This window comes from Archocentrus centrarchus, chromosome 5 (genome assembly GCF_007364275.1).
Source record: "Archocentrus centrarchus isolate MPI-CPG fArcCen1 chromosome 5, fArcCen1, whole genome shotgun sequence".
Taxonomy (NCBI): domain Eukaryota; kingdom Metazoa; phylum Chordata; class Actinopteri; order Cichliformes; family Cichlidae; genus Archocentrus; species Archocentrus centrarchus.
In genome coordinates, this window is record NC_044350.1 from 24,445,805 (window position 1) to 24,471,540 (window position 25,736).

Below are 25,736 nucleotides of genomic sequence, written 5' to 3' on the forward strand. Positions count from 1 at the left end.
AAATACTGGTTATACATTATATTGAAAATATATTTAAAACATATCTTTTACATTTGCATTTTCACCTATAGGTGATTATCAGGGGAAAAAAGAAAAAAATGTTTTTGTTTTTTTTGACTATGTAGCTGAAAGAATTTGCCTGAAGAACATGGCTCATTTTCTAGCATCTTGGATTCATTTTTTGTCTCACAATAGCCTAAACCAGCAGTGGGAAATTAATTTTACCAAGGGGCCACACAACAAAGGGGCCACATGAGAAACTGTGACCATACGCTCTTCTGGACAAGCCTGCAAGCACTGTGAGAATCATTTTCTTTGATTTATCCAGTGCTTTTCATCACACTCCAGCCTACACTTCTGGGGAACAAGCTGGAAAACACTGGAGTTGACCACTACCTAGCATCCTGGATCCTGGACTACTTCAATAACTGTCCACACTATGTGAGGTTGCATGGCTGTGTGTTTGAAACAGTTGTCTGCAGCACAGGGGACCCACAAGGAACGGTCCTAGCCCTGTTCCTCTTCACCATATACACCGGTGACTTCTCCTACCATTCACCCATTTGTCATCTGCAAGAGTTTTCTGATGATTCTGCGATCGTCAGTCTCATACATGACGGGGATGACAAAGAATACATACAGCTAATATGAGGATTCTCAGACTGATGCCAAAGGAACCACCACCAGATCGATGCAGGAAAAACCAAAGAGCTGGTGGTGCATTTTTGTAGGCACAAGCACACTCCCCACACACCTGTGAATATCCCGGGAATGAACATTGATAGGGTTGCATCTTATAAGTACCTGGGTGTTCACCTGAACAATAACTGGAGTGGTCAGACAACACCACTGCATTTTACAAGAAAGGCCAGAGCAGACTCTACCTGCTCAGGAGACTGAGGTCCTTTGGGGTGCAGGAGGCACTCCTGAAAATGTTTTTTTCAGGACCGAAAAACGTCCCAGCTGCGCAGGAAGTGCTTTTTGCCTGCGGGGTTTTTAATGAAGCACAGCAGAGTTTTTGGTTCATGAGAACAACTACACACCCCAAATGAAAACGATTAAAGAAGAAGATGATGCTAGCGATGAGGCACTGTACGCAAAAATAATGTTTTTTTTTGTTTTTTTTATTCAAATATCACAGGTGAGTTGCAAACAGGACGCAATATTTGCCTGTTTTGCGATTGACGTTCAACTCGCTTGTGCCGCGTCGTCAGCCTTTACCTCTGACATTTCCACAGACCTGTCTGTTTTTGTTTCTGCAGGATGTGCGGCAGCTGCGTCCCACGCTGATAAAACTTTTGTATTTCACATGAGATGCAAAGGCACTTCCTCCACAGACGTCTCAAACCGCTTCACCGCCAAGACCCGCGCACATTCAGTCTGCCTTCTAACTGAATCTTTTCGAAAGGAAATCACCAGAAAGGCGTTTTCGTCAATCGTCGTTGATAAACGGGAACTTGTTGGATGCAGTTTGACAGTTTTCTAAAGACTGCAGATGAAGTATATCGCATTTAAGTACAGGAAACGAGACAAAGAGCGCCTTTTATGCAGAACTGAAACCTGCGCCGATGAAGGTAAAGCTGCTTTTCGCACACCAGCATTCAGCTCTAAAGGCAACCTGTACACGCTCTTACTAGCCTCTATCATTATTATTGTGGATAATATTTATAGCACCCTGCATTTGATCTGGCTTAAATATTAAACTTATAATATATTAATATTAAACTTATAACTTATCATAGCTTTTAATTAATAATGAGTGGTTTTTAGCTTGAAAGGATTTGGATCTCTGTCACTTATACTGAAGGCAACTACAGACTTTAATATTGCAGTAAAAACTACCTTTTTACTGCAATATTAAATATAATCCATGCATGAAGGTCTAAGAAACACTACTATTGATAAGGAAGCACCTGTTAATATTCATATGCAGAAATAGTTCAGCTTTAATAACAAGGGGTACTCACTGAAAACCCTGAATATAACAGACTTTAGACTAAAAAATGTTTTCATCCTTCTAGCAAACATTAAAGCCTAAAACTGTGTTGTTGCATTAATGTTTCAGCTCTGGCTCTTTCCTTGCATCTCTGGCAGCTTCGACTGAGGCATATGCCCTGGCTGTCTGTGAACTGAGGAGATGGAGAGCTCGCCTTCCACAGTGAGGCGGCGAGCCTGGATCAACAGCAGCCGACAGTGGGTCACTTTGGAGGAACCTGAAGGACCACTTGGCACGCTTCCATCTGCCTCTATAGCGGACGATGATGTGTTTTCTGACGGTAAGATCAGACTCTGGAATGTGGGAGGGATTGGGCTGCAGTATCTATCAAGCTGAACTTGAAGATATCTAAGTAGCTGGATATTCGGTGTCCTATTTATCAGGGACAAAATAAATAGTGGAAATAACCTAACTGAATGGTAAGACATTAAAAAAAATATTTGTTGTAACAAATAGCAAAAATGCAGTAATACATAATGGAATATGCATATTAAAAGGGTAACTGCCAGTAAATGAAAACAGGATGCATAAGTTTATTCAATGAGGATCACTCATAAACTTAAGTGTGATTTCCACAGGATACCTTACAGGAAAGATTGAGAACTGGCTTCTCGGTTGTGGGTAAGGGAACGTGTTTTACTACTTATTTTTGTTGTAATAAGGTATTCTGAACACTGAAGGACAAATTGTCAGTCACTGGAAACTTGTTAACAAGCAACAGCATGTAGCAAGTGGAAACCCTCTGAAGTCAGGTGTTCCAGGAAGACGATGTAGCAAGGCAGCCACAGTGTTGTTTGTCACCAAACCTACCTTTGATGATGAGTTTTTATTGTTCCACTGGAAACAAAAAAAATTAATTGAAACTTTCAAACCATGGAACCGATGCTTCGAGCTGACCTTTTGCTGATTTGGCAACTCTTGTTTGCAGAAGATCAACCGGTGTTAAGTGTCACAGAAGAAGCCTGTTATTGATTATGATTAATATATGTGGTTGGGGTACAAACACATAGACATTTTTAGTCTTGCAAATTTGTCATTAGACCCAAATAAAACCCCCAAAATAACTTTTGCTGTTTCACTGTTTATAATTTTTTTTTCTGGGAAGTAAAATTATATAACTAGAAGGAGATAATCATTTCCTTTTTTGCCCTCTCATCAGGAAGGAACACACAGACGGATTATTTAATGTTACATCAGTTATTAAAAAGGAAGTTGCACTTGTGGTGGTCAGTGAGTTGCTGCATAGTCTGTGCTTGCACCTAAATGACCTGTAACACGGGGAAAGAGTACAGCAAAAGAAACAGGGGGTTGGTTAAATGCTTCCTCATAACCTAAAATTAAAATGACTAGTTTGAAGGCATTGGCTTGCGCTCTTACATCTACAAGAGGAAGTTGACAGACTTCAACAGTATCTTGATTAAGGAGCAGCTTTCACAAGCTCTGGCGCTATCATACTCCAGATGAAGCTATCTATGCAAACCTAATCACTTATTTGATAAAATCATGAGACTGATTAAATCTCACTGTGTGTGTTTATGTATTAAATATTGAGATATGCCTTACAGGTCAGATGCGTGCTCGGAGAAAAGCGGTCAGCTGAGTTTTGGTGAGTAGGAACTGAAGCAAACCTCATCGTTAAAAATAGTGTTACATGTAGTATTATTTTTCATTTCCTGAATGAGGATTTCAGATCCTGATGTTATGCTAATAAATGTTTCTATTGTAGTTGGAACTAATTTGAATAATTTTTATTTAAATGAGTTCCTGAACTGTGAGCAGTATTTTATATTTATATATATATATCCTCATATTTCCTACATTTGAATCCAAAGTCTATATTATATTAAAAATGTAATTTTTATTTATTTATTTATATGAATTTCCCAAATGTGGGATAAATAAAAGTATTTCTCATCTCATTTCATTACTCATATCTTTGACTTTCTTCTTTCTTCAGAGTCTGTGCGCCAAGCCAGCAACTTTGCCGATGACCTGAGTCTTGGAGCGGATGGTAAGCATACGTTGTACATGTGCATGCATGCTCACACAAATACACACAAGTGCATACATAGTGCTTTTGTTTCCCCAAAGGAACTTTAGGAATCACATTGAGTTTTCCTGGGGTTATCTGGCTGTGTCAGCTCCATAGTTCAAAGTCTGTGTGATGTGCGGCTGAGCCAACTTCCTTTCCTAAATCAAATGGAGCATTTCTATTAGTGAGAATGCATCTAATGTACTAACTTCTGTTAGATAATGACCACAGCTGATTTTCCTGAAAATAGTTTTGCATTAATTTGCTGGAGACTCAGCCATAACTACTGCTTTTCTCACCTTTATCCAAAGCATAACTGAGCGTCTAACTTAACCTTAATGTTTACTCTTTACTTTAATGCCCCCCACAACCTGAGTAATACACACTTACACTTGTAAAGACTAATAATAAAACAGAAAATATTATTATAGGAAAATTAATTGTGCATCCTGATTTTTTTTTTAATTTGATCTCTGCTTATGCTCAAATTACTCACTATTAGTGTAATATCCCTCACATCATTACACCATGACCAGCAGACTGAACTGTTGATACAAGGCAGGATTGAGCCAAGCTTTTCATGAATGTCTCAGCAGAAATTGAAACTCATCAGATTCTTCTATTGTTGAGGTCCTGTTGTTAGCTGCCAGGAGTGGCATGTAGTGCAGTCTTCTGCCTCTGTAGCCCAACTGCTTCAAGGTTCAACGTGTCGTGTGTTCAGAGATGCTTATCTGTATATGTGCCTGTTTGACCTCTGACATCAATAAACAGAGAACTGCTGCTCACTGGATATCTTGTCTTTTTTCTGAGTGTGGGAAAATCGTAGCAGATCAGCAGTTTCTGAAAGAGAGCAGGCTGTGTGGCACAATTTTTTCAGTTCAGTTCAGTTCAGTTCAGTTCAATTCAATTCAATTCAATTCAATTCAATTCAATTCAATTCAATTCAATTCAATTCAATTCAATGCCTCAAGGAACTTAACCAACAACCAAAGTCACTTAAAGCAGGTTGCTTTGACTATGTCTACATGCCTAAATGTACTGAATTGCTTCCATGTGATTGGCTGATTAGAAACTTGCGTTAACAAGCATTTGAACAGGTGTAGCTAACAAAATTCCTTCTAATATTAAATGGGTAATTCACCCAAAATAACAGATACTAAAATAATTAAAACACCCAAAATAACAAAATTATCATCTAAATCTCTTACGAAAGTATTGCTTCTTTAAACATGCCTCAGGACAACGTGACACTTGTTGTAATTTTAATCAACATGGTTTCCTTGTTCCAGCTTCTGGGTTACATGGGGGAGAAGCTACATCTGAGCCTAGGTGAGTAGCAGCTGTAAGCATGTAGTTATAGCAGTAACAATCAAACAGGAAACAAGTATTTAGTAAAGAATTGGTAATGAAGGACAGATAGTATGGATGATCGTAATGAGAGCGGCTTTTTTGTTTAATTCCATTTCATAGACAAACACAAAGTTAAATCCAGGCAATCCTCTACACAGATATTTTTCTGTCTTCTTTAGTTGGAACAGATGAAGCCTGTTTATTGTGTGATTGTAGAATAAATCAACCATGTGACTTTCTCAATTTACAAAATCGGTGCTAAGGAAACTTAAATAAATAGTCCAATGTTGTTTATTTATTCATTTTGTTTCACTCTGTGGTGACGACGAAGCTTGGCACGGCAGCCGTCCTTTAAACAACACAACAGGCTCGCCAGGTCAGTGACCAGCTCTTCCATAAATCAGAATGAAGAGATCATGCATAAATAAAGGCTTTAGTATGCAGACTGTATGCACTCTAACATTTTACACATCTTGTGTATAGTACCCCTCGTCAAGGTCTGTGTTTGCCATCGCTGAACTTGGGCCACAGCATAGCTTCTAGCTGCCTCTCCTCCTCAACCTGGAAAAGTACATCAACGTGAGTCTTCAACACTTTTAAAGGATTTATTATTCTCTGAATTTTCAAGAATGCTTTTTACTTGGATGACATGATAGGCACCATTTCTAACATACTATTAACTATAGTGGTGGTGTCTTTCATGATGTTGTAAAACATTATCTGTACAACTGTGACATATATCCTTGAATACAACATTTTCTCTCCCTTTTTCTCACACTAGTGTATCGGAGGTCCTCGAGTTGCGTTCAGAGGATGCGGAGGAGACTTTGTACGAGCTGGGTTTCGGCTGTGAAGAGCCGCAGGTCACTGTGCGCATCCCGCCTCGCTTCTTTACCTTTCCCTCTCAGGCTCAGGGCATCAACTTCCGCCTCTTCCTGGACTCACAGATACGGCGGATAAGAGAGGAGGACCCCAGCCTCTCTCTTGCTAGTAAGACTATCTAGTTCTAGCTCTTCTGTAGATTATCTTTCTTTGACATGTGATCTGTATAAGATTATTTGGTGTGTGATAAGCTGAATTAGATCCATTCACATGAGATCTGTTTATTTTCACAGGTCGTTTCAGACAAGTTCAAGTGCTCACAGCAATGGCCAATGCTTTCTATTCCCTTTACTCCCACGTGTCTCGGACTCCTCTCCAGAAACTTTCCACACCAGAGTTTACCTTCTCTTCTCCTGTGGAGAGGATCGAACGGTTCAGAAGCAGCATTCGTAGTGAGCCACGATCTCCGGTGGAGAGGCTGAAGGACACTGTCAATAAGATGTGTCTCTACACGGGCACTCCCCGGGGGTCAGACTCCACTTCTCCACAGCCGTCTCCCAGGAAAAGATCCAGCCTCCCGGATGTTGTGGATATAGTGTGGAAAGTCAAGACTGGCGTTAACAAAAAGCTGGATTTAGAAGAATGTAACGGGAATAATTCAGCTATGGATGTTAGGCCGATCACAGATGATGCAAATGGGCAGGAAACTCAGCAGTCAACGGATACAGACATTCTCAAGAACAGAAATAAAACCTATCAAAAGCAGTTGGAGGATGATAATAAACAGGCAGATAATGTTGACCCTTATGAAAATAACGTCAAACTAACAGACCCTGACTGCATGACTCAGAGTGTAAGAACATCTGTAGCATCATCATTATCAGAAGAAACTGTGATAGAAACCCAATATGAGTCACTTCCGTGTCAGCCAGAGACAGGCTCATGTTTGACACAAAGTGACAAAAGAACAGCTGAGCTAAAACTTGCTGCCAAGGTTACATATGATTCAATCTGCCCCCAGATAGTTGAGAGCGTACACCGGGCACCGTTTTGCTGTCAAAGCACACGCAGTCTGGAAAGTTTGACTTATATCCTCTCTGAGAGCGAAAGCACAGGTAGATCCTATTCTGGATCACAGAAATCCAGTATGCAAACCTCCATGGCTAAGCCTAGTGGGGACTCGGGCAGAGACAATTTTGCCTCTTCAGGTGAAGCCACACAGGATGACTCGTCTAGATCACTTCCTGTTCTGGAACCCAGTGGTAGCTATAGTCATTATTGCATAACTGTGACTGGCTGGGAAGATGATGCTGTTTCTTCCTCTTCTTTAAAAACCCCAGATTACAATCATGCTCCACAAGTCTCCTATGCTGAGAAACATAAAAAGTCAGTTTCTGAGAGGCAAGGACAGTATCTGAATCCTCGGATGCATCAGACCCTGGGCAAATTCTCCAGTAACCTTCAGCAGGTTAATTCCTTTGAGATGGAAGAGGTACAGTGGTTTCACAACAGTACCGTGGCTTGATATGGTTTATAATCTCTGTATTATCATTTGAAATGAGTTTAACAATCAAACAATATTTGGTTGATTTTATCAAATGAAGGCAAATTTTCTAATTGACATGACAAACCGATTCAGTAAACACCCATCAAACCAGGCTCAAGTCATGATAAGTCACGAAAGAACATGATGAAGAGGGCAGAAATGGGTGTAATAAAAAATTATCAAAGAATTAATCAAAAAACAGTAGATTGTATTGTTTTTGGATAGCTATATCTAATAAGAACTGCCCATTCTCACAGTAGTAAGTTCTTTATAAATACTCCTTATAAGATATCTCATATTAAGATTTAGACGTGAAAGTGGGCCCATTCATTTTTCTAAACAACACAAAGTTTATGTGATTCATACAGTATTGTCCTTATTGTTTGGGAAAATACAATGAAAGGGGTGACATTTCTTAGTGTCATATTTTACATCTCATAAGATGTAAAACATGCATTCAGTGTTTTCCATTTCTTTTCAGTTCAGGCGCAGTCTGACATACAAATATTCCACATGTTCTTTCCTCCATGGATAATGTTTAGTATTGACTACGAGCCATTTATGATTCATAATACACTTAAATTTATTGTATTGAATCAAATCATGGCTTATATCAGGAATATGTCTTGTGCTCACATTTTTTTTTTTTTGCACTACAGGGTTTCTCTTTCTGAAGGGTTTTGATCATTGATTATTATTTGATCATTGATTATTATTTTTCATTTGTCATTATTTGTCAGTTCTTTCCTAATTATACAAAAGTTTAAGCAGGCATTCCTTTTGTCTTTTCAGGTGCATAGTGCAGGAGAAGAAGATTTTGGACAGTCAGAAACTTCGAGAACTACAACATCACCATTTTCAAAAAAACATCAATATAAAGGTACTATATGCTTACATTTTATTTGAGTGACTTGACATTTTTTTTTTTTTTTTTTTTTTGGTGAACACACTTTATGGGAATTTGACTTGTCACTGTTTTAAAATAGCTGTTGGCTGTTATCAGTGGCCATGAAACTGCTGACCAAAAAAAAAACTAAATAAGTGCACACATTTAAAATGTGTGAAGCTGAAGGCTGTTGCCATGTCACACTGCTCCAGCTACTCGTGAATAAACTTTGGGTGTGCACAAAGTGTCATGTTAAGCTTCTTCTCTTTTGTTTCTCAAAGTAATACTTTACTTTGAGCTTACTGCAGGTCTTGCATTAAGGTAAGTCATGGCACATGATGAATTGAGTATTTCAGACTACCCTAGGCATAAAAATATACACTCTCCAGCCACATTATTAGTTATACATTGCTAGTGCTGGGTTGGACCCCCTTTTGCCTTCAGAACTGCCTTATTTCTTTATGACATAGATTGAGCAAGGTCCTGGAAACATTCCTCAGAGATTTTGGTCCATATTGACGTGACAGCATTGCGCACATCCATAATGTAAATCTCCCATTCCACACATCCCAAAGGTGAGCTACTGGATTGAGATCTGGTGACTGTGGAGGCCATTTGAGCACAGTGAACTCATTGCCATGTTCAAGAAACCAGTTTGAGATGCTTTGTGTTATCCTGCTGGAAACAGCCATCAAAAGATGGCTACCCTGTGATCATAAAAGGATGGATATGGTCAGCAACAATGATCAGATAGGCTGTGGTGTTTCAGTTGGTATTAAGGGGTCCAAAGTGTGCAAAGAAAATATCCCCCACACCATTACACCACCACCAGCAACCAGATGGATCCATGCCTTCATGTTGATTATACCATATTCTGACCCTACCATCTGAATGTTGGCATAAAGCAGTGTTTTTTATTGTCCAATTTTGAGCCCATGTGAATTGTAGCCTGAGTTTCTTGTTCTTAACTGACAGGAGTGGCACCCGGTGTGCTCTTTTGCTGCTGTAGCGCATCGGCTTCAATGTCCGATGTTTTGCGCATTCAGAGATGCTCTTCTGCATACCTAAACTGTAACTAGTGGTTATTTGAGTTACTGTTGCCTTCCTTTCAGTTCAAAGCAGTCTGGCCATTCTTCACTGACCTCAAACATCAACAAGACATTTTCACTCAGAGAATCGCTGCTCACAGGATATTTTCTCTTTTTTGGGCCTTTCTCTGTAAACCCTAGAAATACACAGAACAGCCTTTATGACAGAAACAACCGTGGCACATTCTCAGTCACTTAAATCACCTTTCTTCCCCATTCTGATGCTCAGTTTGAACTTCAACAGGTCATCTCGACCATATTTACATCCCTAAAGGTATTGAATTGTAGCCAGGTGACTAACTGATTAGATCACTGTGATAATGAGCAACTGTACCAAATAATGTGGCCAACGAGTGTATATGTGAGCATGAAAATGAATTTCGCGTCACACGAGGGCTTGACAGATGTATACGCAAGTAGTTGTGCAGGTGTGCCTTTCTGTGCCTATTTGGGTCAGTCTGCAGCTGCATTGTGCTGCACTTCCCAGTATACAGAAAACATATCTGACTGTGTTTGTGCCCTTGTATAGGTGAAGTGGTCCGGGGTGACAGTATGCAGTCCGACAGCAGCGGCTACGCGGACGAAGAAGTCAGCCCCTCATCAGACAGACACAGCAGATGACAGAAAGCTCATATAAACATTTACAGCAGTATTTGTCATCAGTGGATGTGAGTTTGTTAAATGCTGGAAAATTCATTCAGCTCAGAGCTTTATGTCAAAAAATATCAGCGTACTGTAAGACTTGGTCATGTCAAGGTTTTATAGGGGTTTTTTTCCACTGAGAAAATTTTTGAGCAAAGCATGTTTCTCTCTTGTTCTCATATTTAACAAAGAGTATGTATTGTATTGTAAATAAGTAAATTCAACAGTGTACTGTATTTTTATTTAAATGGCTATGGTCAAAATGTAGGTGAAAGAATGTATTACAATTGAAACCAAAGACCATGGAGCTAACATTTTATTTACGTTTTATTTTTGTGCCACAGTAGAGGAGTCTCACAAGTTTAATGTCAGTATCGACATCAGTTTCATGGTGCTGTGTTTATATCAAGAACCTTGAACTCGATGCCAGTATGAATAAAAATACACAAATGTGGTCATCCTTCACTGTGCAAAACATTTTTTCTTCAGTAGTGCAAACTTTACACTGTTTTCAATAATTAGGTGACTTCGAGGTATTTTACCAACTAATATGCAGCAAGTTAGGCAAGTTGAAGGGACACAGCAGGCAGTTACAGAATATACTTTGGAAAACAAGCATCAGCTTTTAACTGGAATCTTTTCAGTGATATTGGCAGAAAAACATAGGAAAATTCAGGGGAAGAATTAATGGTAATATTGAAAGTCTAAATAACTTTGTCTGGTCTGTAAATGAAAGGTTTTAATGAGCTTAATGTTAACAAGTATTTATTAAAGCATTCACTGGATTACCATTTTCTGCCAACACATAAATGTATCTTTATTTCAACAGATATGAATTTGCAAATTTCCTAATGTAGACATCACAATCTAAAAGAGAAGAAATAAATCCATCAAACTGTGATACATTGTCAAACCTCACGAGGGCAATTCATAAGTTTCCAAAATATTACACCCAATTTTTAACCTCATAATCTTAAAAAGGCTAAACAGTCAGACCACAGCATTGCAGAGACGAGCAACTTTAATTTCTTGGTTTTACATTTAAGTGCCCATAATATTGCAAATATGTTTGCTTTTTGTGCATTTAAAATGTTAGGAAAGTTACAAAGGTTAGCCTCCATGCCAAAAGTATCATTCTGAAACATATTCTCTGTAGTCCAGGCTCTTTTTTTTTTTTTGCATCCTGATTTATCTATGTCACTACATAACACACTAGTGTAATGCCAGCATAGAGGCTAGTTTGGCACATCCTTAAAGAATGAGAAGCTGCCTCTACCGAATACAGATGCAGCCAGCTGCCTTGTTGTAGAGTATTTAACCCCTCCCAGCATATGAAGAATTGATATGCTTTTATTTTGATGGCAATGGGAGACACAACAATTTAAAAATTCCTATATGTTTAATGTTAGCATGGTTCACAGCAAATGTGGCTAATGCTAAGAACTGTTTGATTCTCTTCTACTTTTTGAAAACGTACTTAATTTTTCCTAAACGTTGGGAAATTCTTGTGTCGGAAATTCATTTTCTCACATTCCAGATAAAACCGTTCTCATTTACATATTTTTTCTGATTCTGTTGGCAGACAACATGATTGAATACTGAAATTTTTCAAATCACTAATCTTATAACAGCAACACCCCCCCCCCCCCCCCCCCCGCAAAAAACAAACAAACATAAAACCCATTATAAAGACGCTGGGATTTTGGCTATATTAACCTCTGAAATTATCGCTCAGAGATAAGCATGTCGCCCTAATGTGGCTAAATCTAAAGATTTTGTGGCTTTGAGTTCAATTGACCAATCAGAAGAGAATACGTTTCAATGGGGTGCGGGTGGCTGGGTGGGCTAAATACATCCTAAAGTGTATTGTTCCAGACTGAGGGTGAAAAAATGTGCTGCAGCAAACTAACGTGTTTACTGAACATTAAATCATATAAGCCTACTTTAGACCCCACCAAACAGCATAAACATGTAAATGAGCATAATACGGGTACTTTTTCATATTAAAACCAATATTTTTTCCAACACTCAAACAAGCTTATGTGGGAAATGGTCAGTCTTTAAGATAATTGTCCTCTGATAATAACTCAGCAGAGTCCCTTTTTCTTCATTTTCCATCATTAAAGCTGGGTTCTTTTTACATCCGTGCATAAAAATGGGGATTTAACAGAGCAACAATAAACGGTTGATTCCATACCCAATTTTCGTCAAATCCCTTTCATGCTTTTCTCATTTTCACTGCATCAATTTTATCTTGAGTTATTTGCAACACTGGGCTTACTGCAGTAGCACCATTTATAATTTCATATGAAAACAAAGAGGACGATATAAAGACAGAAAGTAAAAAAAAAAAAAAGGAATTTTTTTGGACAACTGCATCTTCACTGGCAATAATCAATGGAATTTAAAAAAAAAGAAAAGAAGAAAAATCCAGGAATTAATCTTGGGGCATAAAGAGTCTTCATTTACAAATTTGAGGTAATTCATGTTATTTGAGCTCATCACAAAAGTGCCTCCGTCATCCAAAGTAGAAATTTATGATGGCATCATGTAGTGGTGAGTTCGAGTCTGTGAGCACTAAACTGACAGGCTTGTCATTTCCCTCCTGCCATGATTTTGAGGTACTGCAGTGCATTGTGGGCTGCGTTGGCTCGAGCACCATCTATGTTTGAGGCAAAGCCGTGACACACGGTGATTGGCTGCGTGGAGAGCTCCACTAGACACTGACACAGGCCACTGAGACTACGCTCCTCTGAGAACAGAAAGAACAATAAAATTAATTAACAAAATAAAAAACAAACAAAAAAACAAAACAGCAAAGCAATATTGACATCTTTTTGTGACAGTTACATTTTTACTATAAAATAGATATTTCCAACATTATTAAAAGTGCAGTCATAAAATATACACAGACGATGTGTGTAATTATCTCTTCCAACAAACTATAAACTTATAATTAATACATTAAAAATACCAGGAATGGGTTTGTGGAAGCTGCCATGTTCCCCCCACCATATTTGAATACAGTGGCTGAGAAGGACATTTCCCTTTTTGACTAATCACGTTACATATGCGGCAAGAGAGCAGCCAAAGGCAGACCCTTACGAAAATCCACTATGGTAACCATGTGGTAAAACCATGGTTACTGCATAAAAACCATAAAAACCACAGTTAACCATAGTGGATTTTTGTAAGGGGAGGAGAAGGTGTTTGTGTGCTGTGGAGGGATATTTCAATTTGTGCCTGCACCTTCAGACTCAAGATATGAAACACACTGTTGCCAACTCCTCAGTAAGGAAAGTAGCTATTGGCTGTCCTAAAAGTCGCTAGAACTCTATATGATGTCATCATCTCATTTGCATAATTGGTTATTTGCATGTAGTCCCAATGAGGTGCCGTTTACACGAGACCGTTTTCATTTTGAAACGGTGTCGTTTTGATGCGTTTCGGCCTTGCGTTTACACGACAACGGTGTCGTTTTGATGCGTTTCGGCCTTCTGTTTACACGACAACAGAGTGAAAACGATGTGTTTCAGAAACGGGGTCCAGAGTGGAGCGTTTCAGAAACGCACCGGCTTGCGTTTTCGTGTAAACACTTGAAACCGGGGTGATTTGAAAACGCTCGACTCGCACATGCGCACTATGGTTGCGACGGCCAGTTTTTCGCGCACGCGCAAACTGATAAACAGTACTCGCGGATTCACGAGTGCTTCTTATGCTTTTCCTGTGTTTTTACCGTTTTGTAATTCAGCGTTGTGTGCAGCAGCGATCCAACCTCATCATCGGTCCACACAAAACCTCTCACATTGGCCGTTTTGTAAGTAATGAACAATTTGCCGCACTACCTACTGTGTCACTCCACGCATGCGCGTTTTGCGTAAACAAACTTTGCAAAGAGAAAACCAATGCCAACTTGTGGCCTGGCATGGGAACTACATCGTTTTCATCGTTTCACATGTCCTCGTGTAAACGCGGATCGTTTCTGAAACGCCATCGTGTAAACGAAAGGCTGAAACGCATCAAAACGACACCGTTTCCAGTGAAAACGGCTTCGTGTAAACGGCACCTGAGGCTGTAGGGGAGAGGGATAACATCTTTGGAGAGACAAAAGTGAAGAAAAAACACCCTAAATATGTTTAGAACTACCAGGGCTGGGGAATATGGACCAAAATAATATTCAGTTCAATTCAATTCAATTTTATTTATATAGCGCCAAATCACAACAAACTGTCGCCTCAAGGCGCTTTGTATTGTGGGTAAAGACCCTACAATAATACAGAGAAAACCCAACAGTCAAAACGACCCCCTATGAGCAGCACTTGGCGACAGTGGAAAGGAAAAACTCCCTTTTAACAGGAAGAAACCTCCAGCAGAACCAGGCTCAGGGAGGGGCAGCCATCTGCCGCGACCGGTTGGGCTGAGGGGAGAGAAAGACATGCTGTGGAAGAGAGCCAGAGATTAATATCAATTAATGATTAAATGCAGAGTGGAGTATAAACAAAGTAAATAAGGTGAATGAGAAGAAACAGTGCATCATGGGAACCCCCCAGCAGACTAGGCCTATAGCAGCATAACTAAGGGATGGTTCAGGGTCACCTGATCCAGCCCTAACTATAAGCTTTATCATAAAGGAAAGTTTTAAGCCTAATCTTAAAAATAGATATCTCAATATTTTTTACCTGAATGGCAATATGCAAAATATATCTTGATATTTTTTCTTCCCAAAAGGTATAAACAAAAAGGCACTTCAGAGTCAAAGCTACATGTCCCAAATATCACACAGGCACTTTTATTAACATTCAGCTGCAGATGTACATGAGAAATTGCTCAAAAATAAACCACAGGCATATTTAAATAATAATGCTCCTCAAATAAATTAATGCGTTTTTCCTTCATAAGAAAAGACTCACAGCTGTGCAATTAAAATGTAAAGAGCAAAGATACAGAGCAAAAATAGCAAACGGCTGACTGATTCTCTAAAAAGTCAGTCTGCAGTGAAGTAGACTTCACCAAAGTGCTTCCTCCTGTGTAAGATAACAAAACATTAAACAGACTGAATGAACAAACTTCCATTCTTCAGTCAGCAGGATTCTAGCTAGCTCAGTAAATCCATAGACATATGCGTATCACAGCAACAGGCCCACCCGTTTAATGCAGCGTCTATCCACTGGCTGCATCACGAGGACACGAGCAGAGCCACTTCTGCTGTTAAGGTCACGTGACTTAAGGTACAAACCAACAGCCAGGTACGGACGCAGTACGAAGGCTGTATGTACACAAAACACAACGACAGCGGAGGATTTCAGTTTTCCAAAACTCTCCAAAAGTTGCCGACGTCACTGGGAAAAGTCGCTAAATTTGTCGCTTTTTGGAAAAAAGTCGCTAGGGGGATCTGAAAAGCCGCTAAATCTAGCGACAAAGTCGCTAAGTTCACAACACTGATGAAACACCATACCTATCTTTTATCGTCAGAGAAGGAGTCCCCTTCACCAAAGAAACTAAAACACGAGGAAAGAGACGCCACCAAGTTAGGACTCTAACACATGAAAACGCACCTAAACATACTTATGTATTCCCAATATGTTGCTATAATTTATTGTCAGCAGATTAGACATGCAACCCTCCCATCTCTGGACAGCTGACAGGAGCTGGCTAGACAACAACGGCTGGTTATAAACTAATGTTATGCCAGCTATTGTTATGCTCAAGTGTCCTTAAAAAAAAATAACAAAAAAAAAAAATCACACTTTCCCTTTGACAAACAATTTGCTTATATTTTCATGTTGTATGAGAGTTCATTCACTAAGCGTGAGAGTCCAACGAACTCTACTTCAAGAATAGTCTCACTAATACCAGGTAACAGAAGCTAACAGCGGCATAAACAGGAGTCTTTCTGACAGAAAAGTTCAGCATATCCTCAACAACTCACCTCTGTATCGCTGTCATTAGTCAGAAGTGAGCTTCTCTGACTCACTGACCCCTATTGGACTCCTTTCATAAAATGTTAGAGCCTCTTCCAGAGTAAATAGACATGGACACCCAGCATACTGACAGCTGAGGTAAACTGTGGACTGACAGCCTTCCACAGATAGGGGGAAAAAAAACTCCGGGGCAGATCTGGATCTGGTCCAGACAGTAGCAGAAACATGTCGGCCAGCCGGGGCCATTATGGGGTACAGCCTATTGAATGTTTTTGATCTCTCTTGGCTGACTAAAATATGTTTCTTCTACAGCAGCCACCATGGCTAGGATTATGCACTTGAATTGGAAGGGGTAAGAAAGCAGAACACAGCTGACTGCAATCTACTGACATCTAGCGGTAAGAATTTTACACACTGTAACTTTAATGCTTTTGTAATAATAGCCTAGTATAGCCAGTAAATGATGCCATGCCTCACCATCCACATACACTAAAAGAGCAATATAGTGTATTTCAATGCCATTTCCGTAAAAGGTATCTCCAGTATTGTCACTTGCCACAACTATTTTTGATATTCTACTTCACCCACACAGTAACTATACCTTATATATAGCCTTGTTCTTTTAAAGCCTAAGCAGTCATTACTCTAATTACACATAAGATTATTATCCTACATATCTCTTATGAACCATATTATACTGTACATCCAATTTTATGTATTGTTATTACATAAAGGCATAACAGTAACATGAACGTTCAGATAAAACTCTTGTTGTTCTTGTACTCGGCCCCACAAATCTTAGAAACGTGGTGTCAAACCAGATACTTACTCTGGATGGCATTACTTTGGCCTCCAGTAACACTGTGAGAAATCTTGGAGTCATTTTTGACCAGGATATGTCCTTTAACACACATATTAATCAAATATGTAGGACTGCTTTTTTGCCTTTGCACAATGTTTCTAAAATTAGAAACATCCTGTCTCAGAGTGATGCTGAAAAGCTAATTCATGCATTTATTACTTCTAGGCTGGATTATTGCAATTCATTATTATCAGGCTGTCCTAAAAGCTCCCTGAAAAGTTTTCAACTGATCCAAAATGCTGCAGCTAGAGTACTGACAGGGACTAGAAAGAGAGAGCAGATTTCTCCCATATTGGCTTCTCTTCATTGGCTCCCTGTTAAATCTAGAAGAGAATTTAAAATCCTTCTCCTCAACTACAAGGTCTTGAATAATCAGGCCACAACTTATCTTAAAGACCTCATAGTCCCATATCACCCCAATAGAGCACTTCGCTGTCAGACTGCTGGCTTACTTGTGGTTCCTAGGATACTTAAGAGTAGAATGGGAGGCAGAGCCTCCAGCTTTCAGGCCCCTCTTCTGTGGAACCAGCTTCCAGCTTGGATTCAGGAGACAGACACCCTCTCTATTTTTAAGATTAGGTTTAAAACTTTCCTTTATGATAAAGCTTATAGTTAGGGCTGGATCAGGTGACCCTGAGCCATCCCTTAGTTATGCTGCAATAGGCCTAGGCTGCTGGGGGGGTTCCCATGATGCAATAAGTGTTTCTTCTTATTCGCCTCTTTTTACTCTTTTGCTCTGGCTCTCTTCCACAGCTTGTCTTTTGTCCTGTCTCTACCTTCATCTCCAACCGGTCTTGGCAGATAACTGCCCCTCCCTGAGCCTGGTTCTGCTGGAGGTTTCTTCCTGTTAAAAGGGGGTTTTTCCTTCCCACTGTTGCCAAATGCTTGCTCATAGGGGGTCGTTTTGATTGTTGGGTTTTCTGTGTAATTATTGTAGGGTCTTTACCTTACAATATAAAGTGCCTTGAGGTGACTGTTTGTTGAGATTTGGTGCTATATAAATAAAACTGAATTGAATTAGGCAGCATGGTGGTGTGGTGGTTAGCACTGCTGCCTCACAGCTAGAAGGTCTGGGTTTGAATCCACTTTGGCCCAGGCCTTTCTGTGTGGAGTTTGCATGTTCTCCCCATGTCTGCGCGGGTTTCCTCCGGGTACTCTGATTTCCTCCCACAGTCCAAAGACATGCAGTTACTAGGGTTAGGTTAATTGGTGATTCTAAATTGCCCATAGGTGTGAATGTGAGTGTCACTGTGTCTGGCGACATGTACAGGGTGTACCCTACCTCTTGCCCTATGACAGCTGGAATAGAATATTGATAATTAGCTTGCTGTACTGCCAATTATGAGATAAATGAACACTTTTGTTATGATTTCATAAGTCATATTCTTTGTAGAAGGTAAAATAATGACCACAACAAATTCTGATACTACCAAAACAGAAAAACATGTGCTAATTACACAGCTAAATACAGCAGAGATAACAAACAAATATCAGTAATTTGACTCATAAATGTAAAACTGTCACTTTAAATTCTGGTCTATCTGCGAAAAGCTGTCCACATCCAAAATGGTTCCACACAAAACCAAGATAACAAGCAGCTGCATGCTACTTCCTCAATATCTGGTGACAGTAATAACCACAACACAGCTTGCTGTTTGTTTCTTGGCATGACATCAAAATCTACCCGTTATGCTCTGCAAGTAGTCTGTGCAGATGGTGTAAACCAGATGTAAAAGCAGTAAGTGGCTTAAGCAGCCTAACAAGGATTATCTTAAGCAGCATAGTGTAAGATTGACTGAATTTTTATATTTAACAGATACTAACTAAAATGCAGCTCTCCTTGTATGTAGACATATTGGCAGTGTTGTTGATGCCTCCACCTTTCTCTTTACCCTCTGAATACTTCTTTTAGCAAAAATGCAGTGTACTGCATTACTTTCACAGAAGTGAAAGTAAAATCAGGAGAGAACTCTGAGATAGGGCTGGACGATATGGACCAAAAATAATATCTCAATATTTTTTAGCTGAATGGCGATATACGATATATATCTCAATATTTTTTCTTCCCAAAAGGTATTTTGGGAAGAATACCTTCTTCCCAAAAGGTATTCTTTTGTTTGGGCCTTCAGAGTCAAAGCTACATGTCCCAAATGTCACACAGGCACTTTTATTAACTTTCAGCTGCAGATGTACATGAGAAATTGCTCAAAAATAAACTATTGGCATATTTAAATAATAATGCTCCTCAAATAAATGAATGCTTTTTTCCTCCATAACAAAAGACTCACAGCTGTGCTATTAAAATGCAAACAGAAAAGATAAAGAGCAAAAACAGCAAAAGGCTGACTTATTCTTTAAAAAGCCAGTCTCTGCAGCGAAGTAGACTTCACCAAAGTGCTTCCTCCTGTGTGTACTTCTGTACATCTAGTACTCTGTGCAAATAACACAACATGTAAACAGACTGAACGAACAAAATTCCATTCTTCAGTCAGCAGGATTCTAGCCAGCTCAGTAAATCCATAGACATATGCGCTAACGTATCACAGCAACAGGCCGCTCAATGTGGCTGCAGCCTCGAAAAAGACCCACTTCCGCTATTAAGGTCACGTGACCTATGGTACAAACCAACAGCCAGGTACTCCCGGGGGTCCGAGCGATGCCAATGCGTACGAACGGACGCAGTATGAAGGCTGTATGTACACAAAACGCGGTGACAGCGGAGGATTTCAGGTTTCCAGAACTCTAAAAGTTGCTGAAGTCACCGGAAAAAGTCGCTAAATTTGTCGCTAGTCACTTTTTGGAGAAAAAAAGTCACTGGGGGGGTCTGAAAAGCCGCTAAATCTAGTGACAAAGTTGCTAAGTTGGCAACACTGCCATGCTGTCGCTTCCTGCATGATTTACAGGTAAAGCGGTGAGGGAGAGAGGCAGGGCAGTGTGACGTTGTGCAGAGACAAACTGGAAGAAGAGAAAGGTGAACTGGAAAAAAAAAAAAAGAAAACAAAAGAAAAGACAGGTGAACCGGATTATCTACAAGTATGATTGTAACGCGACATAGACTATATCGATATAAACAATATTGTCTCATCTTATATTGTGTATGAAAATATATCGATATTTCTTAAAAACTCGATATATTGCCCAGCCCTACTCTGAGACGGGGTTCTGGTGCCGGTGCCAGTATTTGAACTGTTCAGCGGTTTTTCCACTGCAAACGTTCCTGGTGCTCGACCAAAAAATGGGTTCAACTCGGGCCCTGCAAGCTAGCTGGTCTTGAACCAAGAATGTGTGACGAAAGCGGCAGAAGGGCGTGACTCTGCCGTCTCAACATAAAGGTTTCTACCATATTACATGTGTATTACACGAGAAAAGCGAAGTGATTTTCACGACTGTGAATTAGGTTGGGCCCTAAGGCTGAACTTGCAAAGTGCGTACTTGTCGTTTTGCTCGTAATCGTTGTCTATGTTTACCTCTGTGCTGCCCACAGATGCTGCAGTAGTTTGGTTTGGGCTGTAAAATGTGTTTGCAGAACAAGAAAGGGGAGCGCAGGCCCGCTCTTAAGTGTTTCGCCGGTTCATTGAAACTGACACCAGCACTGGCACGAGCACCGGCACCTCAGCGGTGGAAAAGTAGCCTGAGAGGTAGGGTCTGTGAACTCACCTAGATCCAAGTAGCTGACATCAAAGCGCTGCTCCAGAGACAGTTCACTTAGCAAAGAGCAGAAGTTGGAGTCAGAGGGCATACCCAGAGGGTGGCTGCGGAGCTGGAGGATCTTCTCACCAGCAGAGTTACGCAGAGAATCCCATGTGCAGCTGAAGCCTTTGCTTTTGCCCGACTCAGCTCTGCTGCCCATGTTCTGTGCATAGAGGAAGGTTTTGCAGAAATTAATGGACAATATCGTTCTGTGCCAGCAATATTCAAGAGACAAAAAGGTGATGACAGAGTAAAAACTGAAAAATTGGAAATGATTTTGAATATTTTGTTACCACCTGGAATTGAACTGCACTCTGAAAGTTGTGCACTCCTAATTCCTCTAATGATGCTGAATAATCCCCCAGGATCTTAATCAGCATTGTTAGTCAGTGTAATGGAGTTTGATTCTCACCATAGTAAATGTATCATCTTCTGCATCAGCATCATTACTGGTCCTCATATCTACAGGGACATCGTGTATACGTGATAGCATCTTAGCTGCTGCGTTTCTCTTGGCTAGCTTCTTAGATGTACCGCTTCCTGGTGAGGAACAGGAGATTGCATAAGCAGTCACAGGATGCGCTTATCTTTTAACTTGTTATACATGCATTAAGAGCGTAAGTCAAGGAACTTAGTTGATACATATGAAAGGCATAACAATAGATCTGTTCTATATAAATAAAATTTCATTAGTGAGTAAATTAGGAAAAGGTATAGCATGGTTAATAAATGTTCAGCTTTAGCCTTTACTATATGCAACCATCCTGCAAACACGCACACTAAGAGATTGAAACAAAGCAACATACCAATTTCTACAAATCTCTCCACTCTGCAGGTCATGGTGAACTCTTTGCGATGTGCTGGACCAGACTCTTGGGTGACTGTATACTCTGGCAAACGCCATCCTTTCTGCACCACCAGTTCCTTGCAGAACAAAACAGAAAAGAAACCAAAAGTTGTCACATCTATAAACTACAGAAATAATGACAGCAAAATTAAACCTAGGTCGTTATCTCTGTTTATTTACCTGCAGAGCCCCTACAGGGTTACATTCAGACTGCTGTGAACTTCCTGTGGTCTTCATCTCTGACTGGGAACTAAACAGAAGTTGAGAAGAAAAGAAAAGAAAAGAAAAGGAAATAATGAAACCACATACACCTCTAACTGACATCTGTTAAGTGTTGAAATATTCCACTTATCAGTCAAGTCCATCTGCTTATTAGAAGCAGAGTAAACTTTCGAATAGAGTAGCAAAGGTATATGCTGGATGAACACAGGGTTCTAACCAGAAAAAACTTTCAGGCCAGCGTGTGGTGTGTGTGTGTGTTTTTTTTTTTTTTTTTTGGGGGGGGGGGCTAATTAGCATTAGCAAGCTAATGCTAAACCCTAAGGTGCCAGCTTGGTAACTGAGTGACGGTAAACAGTTGGATAATAGTATATAATATTCTGTAATAATGGTTGGTCCTATGGGTCATTGAAGGCACCTGAATCTGATTGGACCATGTGACTTGATGCTGAGTGAATCCCTCTAGTGTGAGTTAGCTGCTCTAAAATGAGATGCACGGAGTGCGTGCCTACTTGCTAATTGCGATGATAGAACAGTTCTGATAATGAACCCGTGGAATTCTCAGCCCAGCGCCAGACAACCTCAACCACTGGCTAGAATCCTGGAATATACATTTTTAATTCATTTTAACTGTAAAGGGGTTGATTAAAAAAAGAAAAAAAATGAAACAGGACACAAACCCATCTGCATCAGTAGACACATCAACCCCAATAAACCCGTCCACTCCAATACCGACTCCGGCAGGACCTCCAAGGCCTCCCTTCAGCATCTTCAGAGCAGCCTCAGCTGCTTTGTGCTTGGCTGCCTTCTTGCTGGGCCCTTGGCCGGTGCAGCTGATCTCTCCAACGGAGACGCGGAATGTGAAGTTGGGCTGGTGGGCCTGTCCCTCGGCCTTCAGCAGGTCATACACTGGGGTCTTGCCTATCCGCGTTCCATACTCCTGCAGCAGACTGATGGGCGTCTTTCCGGGATTCACAGCCAGCATTTGCTCAATACTACAAAAGAGAAAAACCTTGCATGAGAAAGACTGTCCAGAAACTGTTAACTTATTTATGAAGGAGCCTTAATTAAAAAGTGCACCCAAATTATAAGTGGTTTTGAAATCCACCTCAAATAATTCTACCACTGCTGTCATAGAAGCTGAAGGACACAACCAACACCCAATGTCTCTTTGAAGTTTTCCAAAATGCCATTTACCTACTTTCCTTCCTGATGTTTCCTCACTGCACTGTAGGGTACACAGACATGCAATAATGTATATAAGATTTTAATAATTCACTAATACTCCATATTTTGTGCACAGACCTTCAATAATGTATATAGCTTTAAGAACCTTTGTACACTTCATATTTTTACACATAAAAATAATTGTATATTGGGTTAATATATAGTGAGCAATTCATATCTATACTCTGACGCTTCATATAAGATAGCAGCTCATATTATAGTTCTCCATTTTATTTTTGAGTCATTCTAGTCATTCTAGTTGCACACCATGGGTCAGGGGGAAATAAAATTTTGATATATATTTGTATGTTCTGTACATACTGCAGTACATATTGTATGTGTACTGTACACTGTCCATAATAATGTGCATACCGGAAAAACTGACTGTAGAGCACAACAGCCACCCCTGATCTAATGATTCGTTGATAGTCACTCCCTGTGGAAAAGGGCTAGCTTACATAGGGTTTCGGTGTCAGTGCAGCTGCTTCATTATTGCTGAGTCTGAACACAGTGTGTAAATAGTAAAACGGGATGCATGTGACGAAAGTCTGCAGAAGCATTAGTGCCATCATTCTGGCGTCACTGTTTCGAAATGTGCAGCTGTCAGGAAAAAATGCTAGCAGCTAGGTTCCCATGTTTTGAAACGCTACTGAAAGACAAACCCTTTTTTTTTTTTTTTTTTTTTTTTTTAGGAGCGTGCTGGACTGACCCGGTGCTATGCTAGCTTAGCTTTACCTGGAGCACCCGGAGTTTCTCTTCCAGCTGTCCGATGCTGTCTCGTCGTTCATTCCCTATTTCACACAGACAGAACCGATCGGTTTCGGATGGCAAATCCCCCCCACCAAAACAAACACTTGCTTTCATTAGACGCTGTTTATACTTTCCTCTGACAAATGATGAGGCGACGGCAAAACGAAGCCCCCCAGTCACTGCCGCCCCGACAGACTACAACAGCAGAGTCCTCTGGCGCAAGGATATGACGTCAGCAGCTCCCTGCGAAACCCTTCTTTGGCACGTTTTACACCGAGATTTCGTGAAACATCTCTTTATATGGATGGCATAGACAGAACTACGCAAAAGGCGTCAATCCAGGTATTTATTTACGCACATTCAGAGAATTCACGGACGATTCTTCATCTTCTTCTTCCGGCGGCTCCCTTTTGAGGCTGTCACAGCGGATCATCTGCGTCCATCTCACTCTATCCCTAGCATCCTCCTCCGTCACAACAACCCTCTGCATATCCTCCTTTACTAGATCCACGAACATCCTCTGAAGTCTTCCTCTTTTCCTCCTGCCTGTCCAATCCTCTGTCCCTCCTCTGCACATGTCCAAAGCATCTCAGCTTTGCCTCTCTAACTTTGTATCCAAACTGCTCAACATGAGCTGTCCCTCTGATGTACTCATTTCCACTTTTGTCCATCCTGGTCGCTTCCAGTAAAAATCTTATCATCTTCAACTCTGCCACCTCCAATTCTGGATGGTCGACCCCAGGCATTTAAACTCCTCTACATTTGCTACCTTTACACCTTGCATCATCACTTTTCTCCCCTCCCTCTCCTTTACACACACGCATTCAGTCTTACTTCTCCTAACTTTCATTCCTCTTCTCCCCAGAGCATACCTCCAGCTCTCCAAGGTCTCTTCCACCTGCTCTCTACTCTCACAGATCACAATGTCGTCTGGAAACGCCATAGTCCACGGTGACTCCTGCCTGACGAAATAGTCACATTAAGCAGACTTTTGCAGTGATGTAAAAAAAAAAAAAAATAGATTATTATACTAGCAGACACCTACATCAACCAACCAATTACAATAAAATGTAGTTAATTAAACAATAGAAGAACGTGTGTCCAGAAAGTGATCTGTTTCACAGTAGCCAGTCTTTCAGCTGAAGTCTTAAAACTGCAGCAGGCATCTGAAGATTTAAAAAAATAAAAAAAGTAATAATAACAGATGGATAAGAAAATAGAGAAGTCCCTACATCATGTTAGTTGTTTGACTTACATTTGTTGTTTAACGTATTTAGCATGTAAAAAAAGAACACTTTATTTCATGCAGCCATTTTTACAGTTTTATATTTTTACATGAATTAGCTAAACTGTTTATATGTTAATTAAGTGCTATAGATTTTGATTGATAACATTTATTGTGTTCTATCTCCTTAACAAACGATTTGGTATTCCTAAATGTAACCAGAAGAGGGCGATAGTTAGTCACCGATTTCCCCCCGCTGACACGCTTCCTCGCCGTGTCTCTCTAGGATGAACAGCACCTGTCATCTCCACTACAGACCAACGTGGCAACACGGGAATTTCCTGTAGTTTAGTGGACTGACCACCCTAAGGCTAAAAGTAAGGTTTTGAAACCATGCATGCTGCAGGGTGTTTATTCTAAAAGCTTTCAGAGATAAATCTCTCCAATGGAAAAAAGGTAAGACTTCCTACAGGACCTTTCAAAAGTTGCTTATAATTGGAAACATTTTCAGCACTACAATTAGTCACAACCAGGTAAGTAAAATTTATTAAAAAAAAAAAAAAAAAACACCATAAAAGTAGTTTACCCAAGGAGAATGTTTTTAAATAATATCACAGCCAGGCGCCTCTTTTA

The 25,736-nt window shown here is 40.1% G+C and overlaps 2 protein-coding genes across 4 annotated transcripts; one reads left to right on the forward strand and one right to left on the reverse strand.

Annotated features, from left to right (window-relative positions):
- The first annotated feature begins 1,350 nt into the window (after nt 1–1,350).
- Nucleotides 1,351–11,035, forward strand: tespa1 (thymocyte expressed, positive selection associated 1). Of its 2 annotated transcripts, none has more exons than XM_030730159.1 (12): nt 1,351–1,574; nt 2,066–2,276; nt 2,575–2,617; nt 3,562–3,602; nt 3,954–4,007; nt 5,318–5,357; nt 5,710–5,754; nt 5,862–5,957; nt 6,160–6,368; nt 6,494–7,692; nt 8,539–8,626; nt 10,250–11,035. In XM_030730159.1, the coding sequence occupies exons 2-12, from the start codon at nt 2,138–2,140 to the stop codon at nt 10,339–10,341; spliced, it is 2,046 nt and encodes a 681-aa protein (XP_030586019.1). In that variant the 5' UTR covers nt 1,351–1,574; nt 2,066–2,137; the 3' UTR covers nt 10,342–11,035. The 2 variants fall into 2 exon arrangements, with proteins under 2 accessions (XP_030586019.1, XP_030586018.1); XM_030730158.1 differs by having other exon boundaries at nt 2,095–2,276.
- Nucleotides 11,036–12,020: 985 nt separating this feature from the next.
- On the reverse strand, nt 12,021–24,083 carry tarbp2 (TAR (HIV) RNA binding protein 2). 2 transcript variants are annotated; one of them, XM_030730161.1, is made up of 8 exons: nt 23,864–24,083; nt 23,099–23,129; nt 22,582–22,896; nt 21,863–21,932; nt 21,642–21,759; nt 21,248–21,375; nt 20,803–20,998; nt 12,021–13,114 (listed from the first exon to the last, which is right to left on the reverse strand). In XM_030730161.1, exons 3-8 carry the CDS (start codon nt 22,884–22,886, stop codon nt 12,957–12,959), a joined length of 975 nt encoding a protein of 324 aa, XP_030586021.1. In that variant the 5' UTR covers nt 22,887–22,896; nt 23,099–23,129; nt 23,864–24,083; the 3' UTR covers nt 12,021–12,956. The 2 variants fall into 2 exon arrangements, with proteins under 2 accessions (XP_030586021.1, XP_030586020.1); XM_030730160.1 differs by lacking the exon at nt 23,099–23,129.
- Between the last annotated feature and the right edge of the window lie 1,653 nt (nt 24,084–25,736).